This window comes from Peromyscus leucopus, chromosome 5, assembly GCF_004664715.2.
Source record: "Peromyscus leucopus breed LL Stock chromosome 5, UCI_PerLeu_2.1, whole genome shotgun sequence".
Taxonomy (NCBI): Eukaryota; Metazoa; Chordata; class Mammalia; order Rodentia; family Cricetidae; genus Peromyscus; species Peromyscus leucopus.
In genome coordinates, this window is record NC_051067.1 from 127,500,758 (window position 1) to 127,517,701 (window position 16,944).

General features: G+C 47.0%; 1 protein-coding gene across 2 annotated transcripts in view; it reads left to right on the forward strand.

Annotated features, from left to right (window-relative positions):
• The window catches only part of Capn9 (calpain 9), a 37,693-nt gene that overhangs the window by 7,617 nt on the left and 13,132 nt on the right, over positions 1-16,944 (forward strand). For both annotated transcript variants that reach the window (XM_028889805.2, XM_037206351.1), the window contains exons 2-11: positions 330-399; positions 3,019-3,137; positions 4,974-5,107; positions 7,458-7,626; positions 8,495-8,578; positions 11,259-11,344; positions 14,334-14,411; positions 14,653-14,813; positions 16,102-16,259; positions 16,404-16,624. In XM_028889805.2, coding sequence (XP_028745638.1) covers positions 330-399; positions 3,019-3,137; positions 4,974-5,107; positions 7,458-7,626; positions 8,495-8,578; positions 11,259-11,344; positions 14,334-14,411; positions 14,653-14,813; positions 16,102-16,259; positions 16,404-16,624 — 1,280 coding nt within the window. The remainder of the gene's footprint in view (positions 1-329; positions 400-3,018; positions 3,138-4,973; positions 5,108-7,457; positions 7,627-8,494; positions 8,579-11,258; positions 11,345-14,333; positions 14,412-14,652; positions 14,814-16,101; positions 16,260-16,403; positions 16,625-16,944) is intronic.

The window sequence follows — 16,944 nt, forward strand, 5'->3', positions numbered from 1 at the left end:
CAAAGCTGACAGTTCTCATGGTAAGGGGCTACATAAAACCAGCCTGTGCCTGGAATGCGCTGAGGCTTGGTATGTGGCTGACAGCCCGCTCCCCTGCTAGATATGGTGTGAGTTTCTGTAGAGGGAAGTGCTGGGGCCAGGCGCTCCCCTGGGCTGAGCTGTGGATGGACTAAGCCGAGTCCAGGAAGGTCAGAGCATGAATCCCTGGCAGCTTTTGCCTGCTCTTGGCCTTCCATGAGAATCTTTCCTCCCTGGGGGGCGGGGGCTGCCTTTCTCTCTCCTATGGCTGCTGTGCTCTGGGCCTGTCCCTAAGATACTCACTCCTCCAGGAAATTGTGGAAAACCCGGAATTCATTCTTGGAGGAGCCACCAGAACTGACATCTGCCAAGGGGAACTGGGTAAGTAGAGGGGAGGGGATGACAAGTGCCACAGCGTCAGATGCCTCAGGACCCTGAGGATCAGGGACGGCTGGGCAGAACAAGGACGCCACCCTGTCCACTCCCTCCCTAGTCTTCAGCTGCCTTGCCTGCAAGGATCCAGTGGCCTCCCCAACTCTGGCACCCCTGCTTTTCTGGTACCATCGTACTTGGGCTCTGGGCCTGTCCGGAAGGTCCTAGAAAGATGAGCCTCCCCTAAAAGCAGCACCCGATTCAGAGGCTCCCAGCCCTTCGGCTCCTCACAGGTGACTCATGGTTTCACAGCCCACTGATGCCTACACCATGAACCTATTCACCTGCTAGATACTCTCCCTAAGATTTCACACTTCTATTCCTCTTCCCAGACACCTCCCCATGGCTGCATATGAGGAAACTGAGGCAAGGGAACCAAACAATATGTCCAAGGTCATGAGTGACAGATGGACAGTCAGAATGCAAAGGCATTTCAGCTACAGAAACCACACTTCTAGCCATTAAACCACAGTTGTGTTCATGCTCACACCATCTGACTCCTACAAAGGACCCTGGTAGACCTCACATCAGCTAAATCAGTCCAGTACACCAGGAGTTAGCGTGACACTGGGAAAGACTTACTGAATCTTTGAAAGACAAACACACTGTAGACTCTGCTAAAGAAGGAAGCATGGCTTGTGTAGATTGAGCTAGTCAGAGCCCAGGCTGTCACCGTGATCCTGGTGGTTAGAACAGATCATCTGGAATCTCAATGAGACCCTGAGCTGTCTTCACACAGAATCCCAAAGCCAACTGCCCAAACTGATGACAGTAAACAGATTGAGAAAGAAAGAAAGAAAGAAAGAAAGAAAGAAAGAAAGAAAGAAAGAAAGAAAGAAAGAAAGAAAGAAAGAAAGAAAAATGGATAGAATATAGATGTGTAGATAATAGATTGAAAACAGATAATAGACAATAGATAGATGAATGATATCTAGATGGTAGATTGAAGACAGATAATATAGATAGATAAACAGACTATAAAATAGTCAATATATAATAAGTAGATATATGATAAATGATGGATAACAAATAGATGATAGATGGTAGATAATAGGTAAATATGATTGATAATACAGATAAATGTAGAAGTAACCATCTTATTAAATAAGAAACACAGAGCCAATGTAAAAATAAAAGCCTAAGAGGTCAGAGCTAAGAGCCTTACCCTTCCTGCTTCAGTGATCCTCTTCAGCCAAGAGAGACTACTTCCTGTGTGTTTGTCTTTATATAGACTTTCTGTTCTGCCTTCTCATTGGTTGTAAACCCAACCACATGACCACCTCGTCACTGCTTGTCTGTACAGACCTTCAGGTCTTCTATGGTTGGTATTGAGATTAAAGGCATGTGTCTCCAATGCTGGCTGTATCCTTGACCACACAGAGATCTACCTAGCTCTGCCTACCAAGTGCTGGGATTAAAGGTGTGCACCATGAATGCCCAGCCCCGCTATGGCTTACTATTAGCTCTGACCTCCAGGCAACTTTATTTATTAACATACAAATAAAATCACATTTCAGTACAAATAAAATATCACCATAGATAGATGATAGGAAGATAGATGGGTAGAGCATAAAAAAGTCAACAGATCATACATAAATAGATGTACAGATATGATATCTGATTGACAGATGGTAGATAGTACAATTGATAGATCAGGTGGATGGGTGGGTAGACGATGCATGGGTAGATTAGTGATGGATGATAGTAGATGGATGGATGGATGGGTAGATGAATGGCAGATGGATGGATAATGGATAGACATGTGGATAAGTGATAGATGAGTAAATGATGTGTAAATGATACATGGATGGATGGGTGATAGATGGATAGATGGATGACGGATGGATGGGTTGATGGATGGATAGAAGATTGCTATAAGTTCAAGACCAGTCTAGGTTACTACTGGGTCCAGACCAGCCTGGTCTATAGAATGAGACCCTGTCAGAAAAGACCAGGAAGGAAAAAAAGAAGGAAGGAAGGAGGGAGGGAGGGAGGAAGGGAGGGAGGGAGGGAGGGAGGGAGGGAGGGAGGGAGGGAGGGAGGGAGGGAGGGAAGGAAGGAAGGAAGGAAGGAAGGAAGGAAGGAAGGAAGGAAGATGAAGGGAGGAAGGGAGGGAGGAAGGGAGGGAGGGAGGGAGGCAAAGAGCCTCCTTGGAGCTGCTGCTGCTCGTAGCTGAACCAAGCCTGGTCTAGGAGAGGCAATGCTCAGGATTGCTCGGGATTGCAGCAGGCAGCACTGGGTGTTTCCAAAACCATTTCCCCACCTAGTACCCTAGAGCTACTGGGATGCATCATACGCCCTGGTCCTCTGGGACCTTATGAAGATGAGAGGCAACAGATCCCTGTGTCTGAAACTGGTCAGCAAATACTGCCACAGTGTCCAGGAGGCAACCACAGAGCAGGGCAGCAGAGCGGGCAGGACAGGCAGAGGGGACAGAGGTATTTGCTGTCACTCCATTGTTTTCAGCAAAGCAGAAACATGTCTCCACACCCCTCTGGCATTGCCTTTTCTTGATTGCTAAGAATCAGCTGCAGAAAGTATGACACCTGTGTGACCTCTGCTCTGCAGGAGACTGCTGGCTCCTGGCGGCCATTGCCTCCCTGACCCTCAATCAGAAAGCACTGGCCAGGGTCGTTCCCCAGGACCAAGGCTTTGGCTCTGGCTATGCCGGGATATTCCACTTCCAGGTAAGGGAGGCCTGAGCCCCTGGGTCTGTTTGTGGGGGAGGAGACCCAGGAGATACTGGTACAGGAGATACTGCTGACAACTCTGGAGCTGTGTGACAGTGTGAATAAGTCATGGTGCCAAAGCACATGGGAATCCTCTGGGGGGATTTCCAGAGGCAGCAGGCGGCAGGAAAGGAGAAGCATATGGTATCCACAGGGAAACATGGCTGCTCCCCTGGGGAGCCAGGGCACTTCTCATAAGCAGAGGAAGTGCAGATGGGGAGATGCTGGAGGCTTTCAAACATAAAACTGAGGAACACGGCCCTCTGAGCCATGAGCTTGTATGACAGCTGCATAGAAGGCTTGTCCCAGGGGCCTGATCCCTGTTGTCCTCTCGCTTCATCTGCCTATCTCTCTCCACCTGGGTAAACACATGTAATACACAGATAAGCACAATGTATGAACACATGTTCATATGTGTATATACTCACACATGTGTGCATGCATACCTATATTCATAAACACACACATACACTCACATGCCTGTGCAAACACACACATGCTTCTATATATGTAGGCAATGCACATTCTCACATTATCACACCTATGGGCTCATACACAGTACACTCACATACATAGACATACTAATTCACACATATGCACACTCACACAGGTGCACATATATATATACGTTCACCCACATATTCACATATACACATTCTGTCCCACACACATTCATACATGTTCTCACCCACTGTTCCAGCTTCTTTCTGTCTCTGTGATGAAACACTTCGATGGAAAGTAACCTAGAGGAGGAAAAGGTTTATTCAGCTTGCACTACTAGGTCACAGTTCATCACTGAGGGAAGTCAGGGCAGGAACTCAAGCAATGCTGCTTACAGTTTGCCCACTAGTTCATGCCAGCGTTCTTATACAGGGCAGAACTATCCACTGAGGGTGGTGCCACCCACAGTGGGCTGAGCTCTCCTACATCAGTTATCATTTAGGACAATCTCTCAGACATGACCACAGGCCAACTGGATCTGGGCAATTCCTCAACTGAGATGCTCTTAGATGACTCCAAGGTGTATCAAGTTGACAGCTGATGCTAACTAGGACACCCACACAATGCACATTTAAGTGTATACACATGTGTGTTAACTCACAAGTGCATGTACATGAACACACACCTCATGCATGCACATAAACACTCACATTCATGTTCACAAATATATGCATGTATGTAGGTACTTGTGCCCATAAATGCATATGTTCACACATGCATACACTCAAACAGACTCTCAGGGGCATTACCCATATGCTCCTCACTTCCACATGCATGGCACGTAGGAAAACCAAGTCCAAACACATTCATATTGGGGCTCCATCTATGAACCAAGGGGGAACTATGTGGGTTGGAAAATATGGGATAGTGAAAGGGCCAAACAAGGAGGGAGTGTACATGGAGACTGGGCTGTGTGTGAACAGAGCTGAGCTCACACACCACCCTCCCCTGCCCACCTAACCGGGAGTCCTATGGAGAAGATGTGTCAGCTCAGAGCACAGGTGTGTCTACTGTGACATAGATCTGGGATTGATTTTGATGGCAGATGAAGGCCCAATATATGGCTGAGTGGACAAAGCCAGGTAGCCCTGCAGGTACACCTGGCTTACCCTTCTATGATGCCCAGATGGCCTTGCCATGACATCCATGTGGTCCTGTCATGGCACCAGATAAGATTTTCCTTGGGGCTCAAGGGCAGTTTGCTCAGAGAGAAGAACCATGGGGTAAGCATTTACCACTGGGCCACACTTCCATGTGACTCCTCTTTGTCACCTGTCTTGCCCTGGGCGCTAGTTCTGGCAGCACAGTGAGTGGCTGGATGTCGTGATCGATGACCGCCTGCCCACCTTCCGGGACCGCCTGGTCTTCCTCCACTCTGCTGACCACAATGAGTTCTGGAGCGCACTGCTGGAGAAAGCCTATGCCAAGTGAGTGGGGCTCCCTCCTCCTGCTCCTGGAAGCCTGTGTGCATCCCCTCACAGGGATGTTTGGTGGAGAAACTGGGAGGCAGTTGCTAGGGAAGAGTGGTTGCTCCCTGTCAGGGACTTGGACCACTAGGCCATTTTCATGCCATGGCCTAGACATTTCCAGCCTCAAGCCTCAAGGTGGCCTCATGTCTCCTCCATCTCCCTGAATCACTGATCTGGCCTTGGGAATGTTGGCAGGAGAGGCACTAGGAGGAAAGAGGGCCCTTGGCTGTGCCCACGTGGGACAATGGTTCTTCAGGTCTCATCCCAGGATTTGCCACAGCTCAGGTATGTGGCTTTAAACCACATATGTGGAAAGACAGCAAAAGTGCTCCTTTCCTTCCTTCCTTTTAAAAATTGTTATGAAATGTTCATGACATAAAATTTACCATTTTAGTATTTTGAGAGCATAGTCCCATGGCATTAACACACATATTTGTCATGTGACCACCACACACCCATCCTCAGAACTGTTCACCTTGCAAAGCTAAAACCCCAGTCCCTGACAGACACTGAGACTCCTGTTCCTCTCCTCCCGGCCCACGTTGGCACTTCCTGTCTCTGTGACTGAACCAGTCCAGGAACTTCAGATATGTGGAGTCGGTGCATCCATTTCTAATCCCTAGCCAAATGGTCCCAATTCCCTCAGACCTCTAGTTCCAGCCTGTGACTCAAAGGTCCAAATCACATCACAAATGCATGAAATGAACCTCGATTGAGTGGGGGAAGATAGTAGATGCCTCACTCACCCCAGAAACACAAATCCAAGAGATTAAGGCACTAAACTCTGGTAGATAAGATCACATCTCATACGGCACAGACAAATGATCCTGATGCAGTGGTCCATACAGTGACTGAGCAATTGGTGAGATGGAGGACAGGTAGAGAAAAGCCAGATGTCAGCTGTTGGAGGGCAAGATTACCCACCAGTAGAAGGGCCTGTAGCATATGCTGGTGGAAGGAACTGGAGCAAAGGGTAGACTTACAATGCTCCCATCAGAGGCCGTCATGAGAAGTGTTTGTATGTATATACATAGGTTATACACACAAATACAAAGACTAGGCTTGGTTGTGAATGGCCATAACCCCAGTGCTGTAGGGAGCAGAAACAAGATTTCTGGGGTTTGCTGGCCATTATCATAGCTCCAGGTTCAGTGAAAGACCCTGTCTCAAGGGAATAAGGAGGAGAGTGATAGACAGGGCACTCAAGGTTCCCCCCCCCAGCCTCTGTGTGTGCACACAGGCATATGCATCCATACACAAATGTGCATATACATCATATCTACTCACGTACATTCACACATAAAAAAATTTCAAGAAGAAATTGGGCATGGTGATAAATACCTTCAACCCAAGTTCTGGGGAAACTGAGGCAGGAGAATCACCATAAGTTTGAGCCCAACTTGGCCTGCATAGCAAGTTTCAGGCTAGTCAGGGCTATATAGCAATGCTGTGTCTTAATTTTTTTTTTCAATTAGAAGCTGAATGTGGTAACTTACTCCTACAGTCTTGAACTGGGGGATCTGAGACAGAAGGATTGCTATGAGTTTGAGGCCCACCTGGTCTATGGAGTCAGAGCTTGTTTCAAAAAACAACAATAAAAAATAATCTCTGTTGCAAAATATTAGTTTAACTATGTAAAGATATGCTGCATTTGTTTAACTATGTAAAGATGTGTTGCTGTTTTACCTTGCCTGCCTAAGGCATCTGATTGGTCTAATAAAAAGCTGAACAGCCAACAGCAAGGGTGGAGATATAGACAGAACTTCTGGGAAGGTAGAGAAGTAGGAGAAAAATAGGCTCATGGAAGAAAGAAAAGAGACGTCAGGGAGACGCCAGGGGCCAGACAGCCAGACACAGAGGAAGCAGGAAAGTAGGACATACAGAATGAAAGAAAGGTAAAAAGCCCTGAGCCAAAATGTAAATGGTTAGATTAAGTTAAAAGAGTTAGTGGGACAAGCCTAAGCTAAGGCTGAGCATTCATAATTAATAATAAGTCTCTGTGTCTCTATTTGGGAACTGGTTGGCAGCCCAAAGAAAACTCCAACTACAAATCTCAGCACATTGGAGGCTGAGGCATGAAAACAAAAAAAAAAAAACCGGAGCAGTTTAAACATATAAAAACACGTTTACCAGGAAGACGAGAGGAGTGATGTTCGGACACCAATTCCCATGAGGTGTCGGCCTCAGTTGCTCAGCTTGCCAGTACCACTCCCCTTCCTCATAGAGTCTGGCTTGTGCTCCGTGGGCTGAGAAAACCCTCTTCCTGTCCCTCCATTCCCTCAACCAATCTGCTCTTCCATCTTTGTAGGCTTAATGGTAGTTATGAGGCACTGAAGGGGGGCAGCACCGTGGAGGCCATGGAAGACTTCACTGGGGGTGTGGCTGAGACCTTCCAAATCCGAGAAGCGCCAGAGGACTTCTATGATATTCTGGAGAAGGCCTTGAAGCGTGGTTCCTTGCTGGGCTGCTCCATAGATGTAAGTGGCCGGCCAGCCATCTAAGCACCAACAGACAGAAGTGGCAACCCCGAAGGGGCTTGAGTATCTGGAAGGTGGTTGCTTTTAATTAAAACACAAGTTGGTAGAACACTTGCCTGGCTTGCAGGCAGCCCTGGGGTCCATCCCCAGCACTGTATAAAACAGGCTGGTGACACATACTGTCACTCCCAGCACTCAGAAGATGGTGACAGGAGAGTCAGAAGTCCAAAGTCATCTTCCACTTCACAACCTGAGGACAGGCTGGGATACATGCGACCGTCTCAAACACACAAGCACATGCAAGCTTTTGTGTAATGCTTGCTGGGTTGCAAAGGGCAAATATACCTGCTGCCAAGTGGAGCACTCCACGAGGTCTAGAAGCATTTTTCTAATTCCTCTATGCGTAGGATGCATATACAGGTATAATTTTATACCCTCTGTTTTTGAAATCTATTTAAGTTTCCCCTTTCTTTTTGGATTAACTATAAAGATCTAGTTTTTTTGTGAACAAATTATTCACTTCTCCTTCAGGTTCATGTTTTGTGACTAAATCGCATGTCACCAGTGTGACTGTGGTACCATTCACTAATCTATGACTGGGGTGACTAGTTTCTGTTTGGGGGCAAAAAAGTAAACTCATTTCAATGTATGGGGGTCCCCTCCTCACCCTGGGAAAAGATTAGTCTTGTTGAACTGGTGAACCTAGTAGGGGGTCCTGCACCCCCATCTTCGAAGGCCCACACACATGGCTGCCCTTGAGGAACTGGGGGCTGGGATATGACAATTGGGCATAGGGCTGGAGCCAAGGCTGACCCAGAGGGAGGCTGGCTTAGAGGATAGGTCTGATCCTGGTCTTTCTCTCTTCTAGATCCTGAATGCCTCTGAATCGGAAGCCCGCACTCCTTTTGGGCTCGTTAAGGGCCATGCCTACACTGTGACTGGGCTGGACCAGGTAGGGGTGGGGCCCACCGCAGGGGCCAAGGACGGGGAACAGGACAAGCCTGGTCTTTAGATATGTTGTGCAGCAGAGAACAAACCACCTAACACAGGCGAGCTGGAATAGGACACAGACAGGAGGCAGGTGACCCATGCACCAAACTCACCTTTAGGAATTGCAGTTGGTCTATCTTAGATTTTATGGTTCTCTTGTTTGTTTGATTGTTTGTTTGGTAGATTGGTTGGGTTTTCTCTTTGTAATAGCCCTGGATGTCGTGGAACTTGCTCTGCAGACCAGGCTGGCCTCAAACACACAGAGATCCACCTGCCTCTGCTTCTGGAGTGCTGGGATTAAAGGTGTACACCACCATTGCCTGCCTAGATTTTATGTTTATAAATGAATTCTTTCCCAATTCCATAGCAGCCCTATACAGTCAGGGTTTTGCAGAGATACACAGTCATTATAAGAACAAATATATATATATATATATATATATATATATATATATATGTATATGTATATATACACATGCTCCCTCATTGTATATACATATGTATTTTTGTTATATTTGCATACCGATAAGCATATTCATTATATGTGCACACATATGTATACAAATTATGCATATGCACACATATATTCATGTTTGTCATGTATAATACAAATGCATACTCATTTTATATAAGCATAAATAATTGCACATATGTACATATCTGTTATGTAGTTATGCACACATATGTGCAATTATTATATGAATGTATTGAAATTGGCCTGTATAATTATGAAAACCACTCTGATTTCTCTCCTATAGCTCGTAGACTATAGAAACACCCCTTACCTCACTGCAGGCTAAGTCTGAGGGAGGGCCTAAAGGCCAGAAAAACCAGCAGTATGATTCCTGGTTACAAGGCAGGAGAGTCATGCCCCAGCCCCAGCAGGCAGCACAGACAGCGAGACCTCCTTCCTCTGCCTTTCATTTACTCTACTCCCTCTTCAGATGCGGGCTGTTTGCTAAGTCTTCCACATTTCCAGCTTATCTGAATTGGTCTCACATGTCAAAACACAACTCTAATTGAGCATGTGAAAATAAACTGATAGCTAAGATTTCTGGTTAGTTGATACCTCCTAACCTCTAAATCCTTTCTCAGAGTCTCCCTTTCCTACCAAGACCTCAGAAATGGCTGACTTGCCTCCTACTGGCTCAGGCTTACCCACTCCAACACCAAAAACCTTCTCTTGACTAAAGCTAGAGAAGGCTGGATGTGAGATGCAGAATTCTTCATTTATTGTTGCTGCTTAAACTCCTGGCATGTAGGATTACAGTCTAATTAAACTCCCAGCATATAGGATTTCAGTCTAATGAACATTGGGAGCAGGTAGCAACTCCATGAACCTCTGGGGACTACTATGCATCATTCCCTGGGCAGATTACTAAAGGGACACACGTATGGGAACTTTGGGGACCGTAGCCTAGTGGAAAACTCATTTGTGTCAAGATAGACCACTTTCCTATTAACTAGATTCACTTCCCAGATATGACATGACTATTCTACAGAGGATGGTTCAGTATTCTTTTCAGAAAGAAAGCTCCAAGGGCTCATTAAGAATGGACGAATCAGGACTGGAGAGATGGCTCAGTGGTTAAGAGCACTGGCTGCTCTTCCAGAGGACCCAGGTTCAATTCCTAGTACCCATATGGTAACTCACAACTATCTGTAACTCTAGTTTCAGGGGATCTACTATCCTCATACAGTCATACATGCCTTACATGCAGGCAAAACACTAGTGCATGTAAAATAAAAATAAACAAATCATTGAAAAAAAAGTTTAGAGAAAAAAAAACAGAAAAGAAAAGTGCCAGTACATATTTTTTTTTTTTAAAAAAAAAAAAGTGAAATCCATCTACCCAGCTGGGCAGTGGTGGTGCACACTTTTAATCTCAGCACTCAGGAGGTGGAGGCACGTGGTTCTCTGAGTTCGAGGCTAGCATTCAAGGCCAGCCTGGTCTATAGAGCAAGTTCTAGGATAGCTAGGGCTACAAACAAACATACAAAAAGAATGGATGAGTCAAGGCCAGCAAAATGGCTTAGCAAGTAAAAGGACATGCCACACAAACATAACAAGTTGAGAAACTGAGTCAACTGCCAGCTCCCACGGTGGAAGGAGAAAACCAACTCTCAAGCGTTGTCCTCTGACCTTCACATGTGCTCTGTGATATTCCCGTGCCTACAGACACACACTATGAATGAGATAAAGTGTAAAACAAACAGATGAGTCATCTGGGGGTAGCGCTGCACATCCGCAGCCCCAGCACCCTGTAACTCCAGCAACAGAAGGCTGATGCCAGTCTGAATTACACAACAAGAATGAAATGATCCTGACATAGTGAGACTTTGTCTCAAAAGAAAATTCACTTCTCACCAGGCCTGGTGGTGCAGGCTTATAATCCTAGTAGTTAGGAAGCTGAGACAGGAGTCTCGGGAAAACCTGAGGTCAGTATATAGTGAATCCCGTTTCAGAAAAGCAAGGAGTGGGCACAAAAGAAGACATGAGGTTGTGCGGCACATCTTTGATGTGTTTTCCTCAAGAGCTCGAATAATGCCGTCACACATAGAGATGGACCCGGGTCTCATGGATGGCTAAAACCAACTTCAGGCTCATCGCACCATGTTTCCTTGACACTTTTTCCTTTGAGGTAAACTTCCAAGGCGGGAGAATCAAGCTCATCAGAGTCCGAAACCCTTGGGGCCAGGTGGAGTGGAATGGGCGGTGGAGCGACGGGTGAGTGGCCCCACCCCTTCTCTGTGGCCAGCTCCACATGAAGCCAGGCTGGCCTTTGCAGACCTGTGAGGGACCGGCTTGTCCCAGAACTCCCTATGTCCTCCCTTCAGGCCTTACTTAGGATACCTGTGTTAAACTTGATCCTGGATAAACAACTCTCAGGCTAGCTCTTTCACTGTCACGTGATCACATTTGCGGATAGTCACTGCCATTGGGGTATCAGGAAGGACTTTGACTCCAGTTACGAGCAACTGTGCGTGCGTGTGTGTGCGTGGGTGGGTGTGTATGGGTTTTTTGAGTCTGGGAATCCCTGAAACACTGCCAAACAGGTCACTCTAGGGCTCTTCCTGGTGGTCATTGATCACTGGCTGAAGACCATGGGTTCAACAGAGAAATTGAAGTAGGACAGGAAATTGGCCCGTTACTAATAATTTGGAAAGGCCTGTTTTCCAGGCTGTCCCCACCTGTCCCTTGGACAGTGACCCAGGTGACTGGGAATTGAGAAGCTGCGGCCTCTGCCCATCCCTGCAAGGCTCTTGTCCTGCTGGTCCATATTTGCCCTTCTCAGAGCTCAAGGAGACTGGCTAGGAAGGATTTGGACCAGGACAGCAAAGGAAGGGCAAGATTGGCCTCCCTCTGCTGGTGGAAATGGGAAGAACTGAGACTGAGCGAAACCTGAATTAATAAGACTGGCATTGAGAATTAACATGACGACACCAGGTTGCAGCCCTTCGTACCTTCCATCTACAGAAGCAGTCTGTACAAGGAAGCTGCCATTGTCCCCTTCTGAAACTCGGGCTGAGGGAGAGCAGAGACGGTACAGTTTGAGAGGGACAGAGGCTGTCTGCCTACAAAAGCTCGCAGGAGGTGTGGCCACTCTAGCTAGCCCCTTGGTGTCCTGTGATGCCCACCAAGGGCATTGCTTAGCTGCCCGTCACTGGATGTGACCCACGCAGAAAATGACTCGGCGAGCCAACAGAGGCCCTTAGTCTCTCTTCTGTCCTGCTGAGGCCCTTCCTGGGTGTCATGAGCCCTGCCTAGGTGAACACAAAATAGACCTGCCACACAGTCTCAGCACCACAGCAGAAGTGATGAGATCTCAATGAGAGAAACCCCCTCTACCTGAGGTTTCACCATCCACAATTTCAATTAAACACATCAACTGAGGTCTGAAAATAGAGTGTCATATGGAAAATTCTGGAAATAGATATTAACTGTCTAGAACATATTAACTGTCACGTAATTCCTAGTGGTAGGATGAATGCTACACTATGGTGTAGACCCCTGTGTTGTGGTCTATTGCAGTGTGTGTGTTCAAGCAACCTTATTCTGCTTAATGATAACCCCAAGTGCAGGAGTAGTGACACCGGCCACTTAGACAGGTCAGAGAAATCAGAAAATGCACATAAAAGTGCTCAGCTTAATTAGGAAAGAAACAGTTATATGTTGGGATTTCTGAGATCTACAGGATAATTAGAGCAATAGATGATAGATGGATGGATAGATAGATAGATAGATAGATGTTGAATGGATTGATGATAGATGAATGGATTGATAATAGATGAATAGATTGATGATAGATGAATGGATTGATGATAGATGAATGGATTGATAATAGATGAATGGATTGATGATAGATGAATGGATTGATGATAGATGAATGAATTGATGGACAGGTGATGGATAAATGAGGAAATTGGTGGGTAAATGATGGATGGATGACAGGTGGATAAATGCACATACGATGGATAGATGGATAATGGATAGGTGGATACATTAATGGATGGATGCATAGATGATAAATGGATATATATAGATGATGGACAGATTGATAGATGATGGGTTAAAAGGGGTATATAGATGACAGATGGATATGTGGGTGGATAAATGAATAGATAGATACAGATGGATTGGTAGATAGAGAGATGATGGGCTGATGGATGTAGGTGGGTAATATGTGGGTGGGTAGATAAATTAATGGGTGAATAGATAGATGATGGTTGAGGAATGAGTATATAGATGATGGATGAATAGATAATAGATAGATGGGTAGATAGATGATGGATTAATGGATGGGTATATGATGGATGGGTAAGTGATGTGCAAATGCATGAATGAACAGATGATAAGTGCTATAGATGGATGACACAGATGATAGATAATAGATTGGAGAGTATAGATGGTAGAAAACACGTTCACACAACCTTTGTTGCTCTGATTGTCCTACTTTAGTATTAGACATCGCTGCTAAACTCTTCCTGTGTCTGTTCATAAACCAAACCTCACCATCTGTGGATATATAAGAAAGCATGTATAGGGCTCTGTTCTCGTGGATTTAACACTCCCTGAGGATCCTAGAACCTACCCAGGGCTGGGGAGACTGCTGGGTTGGAAAGCAATGAGGAAATTACAACATACACAACTGAGACTGGAATGCCAAGCTTGAGCCTGCAAAGGGCCAGCATTTCTCCTTGTTAGCTCTTCCTGAGAGTGAGTTCTAGCTCTATCTGAGCCTTCAGGTTGGGGCCTGAGGTTGAACTCACCCACAGCAGACCTTTCCTGAGCTCCTGGTCACATAAACGAGGCACTCAGTATTTCAAACGGCAACCACAAGAGTTAGAAGCACTACCCAAGTGTCAATTTATAAACCAGAAGGGCTTTGACCTGCTCCAGGCCACAGGCAGGCTGCTGAGTGAGGGTCATGCGTGACCTGTGATCTGCAGCTGGGCTGCTGTGTTCAGTTCCTTGTGACTCTCACATATGATTCGTCACATATGTCACCCACGAAGAGGCTGTCTACCAACAACACTTGAAAGTGCCTTTTCTAGCCACCGTCATGCTGGAGCCAGTGGTGAGCCGGCCTCATATCCCTGGACCCAGTGAGCCTCACTAAACAGGAATATGATCCCTATGTTATGCATATCTGTTTTGGTGTGACTCCAGGGAGGTGGCCCTGCACCCAGGCTGAATTGTGGCTCTGGTCTTTCAGCTCTCTCGAGTGGCGCTCTGTGAGCCTGGAGGAGCAGAAGCGTCTGGGACACTCCGCTCTTGATGACGGGGAGTTCTGGTAATGTCATCCTTTCCATTTTTGCTTGCAATCAGATCTTGTGTATCCAACAACCACCCTCCTTTTTCCTTTCTTTCCTCATCCCCTTCCCTCTTCCCTCTTCCTTTCTCCCTGTCTTTCTCCTTCTGGGAGGGACCCTGAGGGTATCCCCCCTCCCCAGGAAGAGGGTTAGGTGGTTGACTGCACCGACAGCTGGTGTCATCACCATGATGCTGATGGTGCATCCTCCCCTCCATCTCAGGATGGCATTCGAAGACTTCAAGGCCCATTTTGACAAAGTGGAGATCTGCAACCTCACACCGGATGCCCTGGAGGACAATGCCCTCCACAAGTGGGAGGTGACTGTCCACCAAGGAAGCTGGGTTCGTGGCTCTACAGCTGGTGGCTGCCGCAACTTCCTGGGTAGGTGGCCTCTCTGTCCTTCTGTCTCCTATTTCCATAGCCAATCTATCTGGGGACATGGAGGGGGCAGTCTGTGTGGAGCTGGACAGCAAGCTCAGGGGATGACAGCTGAGCCTTAGGTGGGAAGCTGGCAAGACACACTCAAGGAATTGCAGTTGTAAGGTTCAGGTGATGCAGCCACAAGTCACACCAGGTTAGTGGGGGAAAAGGATCTACTGCCCAACAGAGAAGTGGGGCATGTGTGAGCGCCTTTAAGGGCTGTGCGGGTAATGGCTGAAAAGGTGGAGGAAGAGGAAGGCAGGAGTTTGGCGTATTGCTGAGGATAAAGAAAATAGGGTGAAAGGGCCAATGGGAACAAGGAGGGAAGAGACCACCTTTTCAGGATTAGAAACAAGCATCAGGGGTGCAGTAGAGAGTATATGTGTCCTTTTTAGTGTGGGTCTGGTCATTGTTTTCTTTGTGTTAGTGTTATGTGTGCTCACATGTGTGAGCCCATGTGTTGGGTTTTTATTTTGATTTTGGTATTTTCTTCTGTGTGTTCACATGAGTTTAGAGACCAAAGACAACCTTGGCTGTCACTCCTCAAAGTCACCTGCCTTGTTTTTGAGACAGGGTCTCTCACTGGCCAGAAGCTCATCAAGTAGACCAGGCTGGCTGGTCAGCGAGCACCAGGGATCTGCCTGGCTCCATGTCCCCAGCACGAAATGCACACACTCTATCTATCGTGTGTTTTCATTTATCACATTTATTTAGTGTGTGTGTGTGTGTGTGTGTGTGTGTGTGTGTGTGTGAGCATGTGTGTGTATGCATAGGCATGCATCTTAGTCTTCACTGCTTGTGTGTGTGTGTGAGCATGTGTGTGTGTATGCATAGGCATGCATCTTAGTCTTCACTGCTTGTGTGTGTGTGTGAGCATGTGTGTGTGTATGCATAGGCATGCATCTTAGTCTTCACTGCTTGTGTGTGTGTGTGTGTGTGTGTGTGTGTGTGTGCATGTATGCACACATGCAAGTGCATTCCACGGTGGAGGTTAGAGGACAGCTTCTGGGGGTTGGCTTTCTCTCACTATCATATGGGTCTCAGGTCATCAGTTTTGACAGAAAATGCCTTTATACACGGAGCCATCCTACTGAGCTTTTTGTTAGTCATTTATTTTGTCTTTGTTTTTGGTGGGGGTAGAATCTGGGGGATCAAACTCAGGTGCCCACACAGCAAGCACCTTGTCATATGAGCTATGATTTTGTATTTTTAAGGAAGGGATAGTAATCTACCCCTCTTTCAAATGCAGACACCTTCTGGACAAACCCACAGATAAAGCTGTCCCTGACTGAGAGGGATGAGGGCCAGGATGGCTGCACTTTCCTAGCAGCCTTGATGCAGAAAGACCGCAGGAAGCTGAAGAGGTTTGGCGCCAACATGCTGACCATTGGCTATGCCATTTACCAGGTAGGGGACCAGCTGCTCAGTGTCCCTGCAAGGGCTTGGAGTTCCCTGTTGCTTCTGGACTCTGCCATGATCAACAGCCAATTCGCCAACTGAGTATGAAGACCAGAGTCATGCCTCCCTGATGATCCCTGCTTTCCCTTGCAGTGCCCAGACAAGGACCAGGACAAGGATGGACACCTGAGTAGGGACTTTTTCAGGTACCACGCCTCCCTGGCACGAAGCAAGACATTCATCAACTTGAGAGAAGTCTCAGGCCGCTTCCGGCTGCCCCCGGGAGACTATATCCTCGTCCCCAGCACCTTTGAGCCACACCAGGAGGCTGACTTCTGCCTGAGAATCTTCTCTGAGAAGAGAGCAGTTACTTGGTGAGAAGTGGGGGTCGCAGAGCCCTCCCTCAGTGTGCACTGTACTTCAAGGCCACCGGGGATGCGTCTAGTAGAGCTAGACTCCCATCCTCTCCTCCCATCGCCTACTCAGGAAGTGAGATGGGTACAAAGCAACTCGCATCCCCTAGCTGCAGATTCCTCCCCACACACACCAGTGATGACTCACCTGTTCCTGGAGTCATACTCACCAGGACTTTTGGGTATAACCATTCATTCTCAGCCCCAACTCCCTAGAAGATTCTAGAATGGGGGAGAGCTCATTTAGGGATACGGGGCATATTTATGCACATGATGATGAA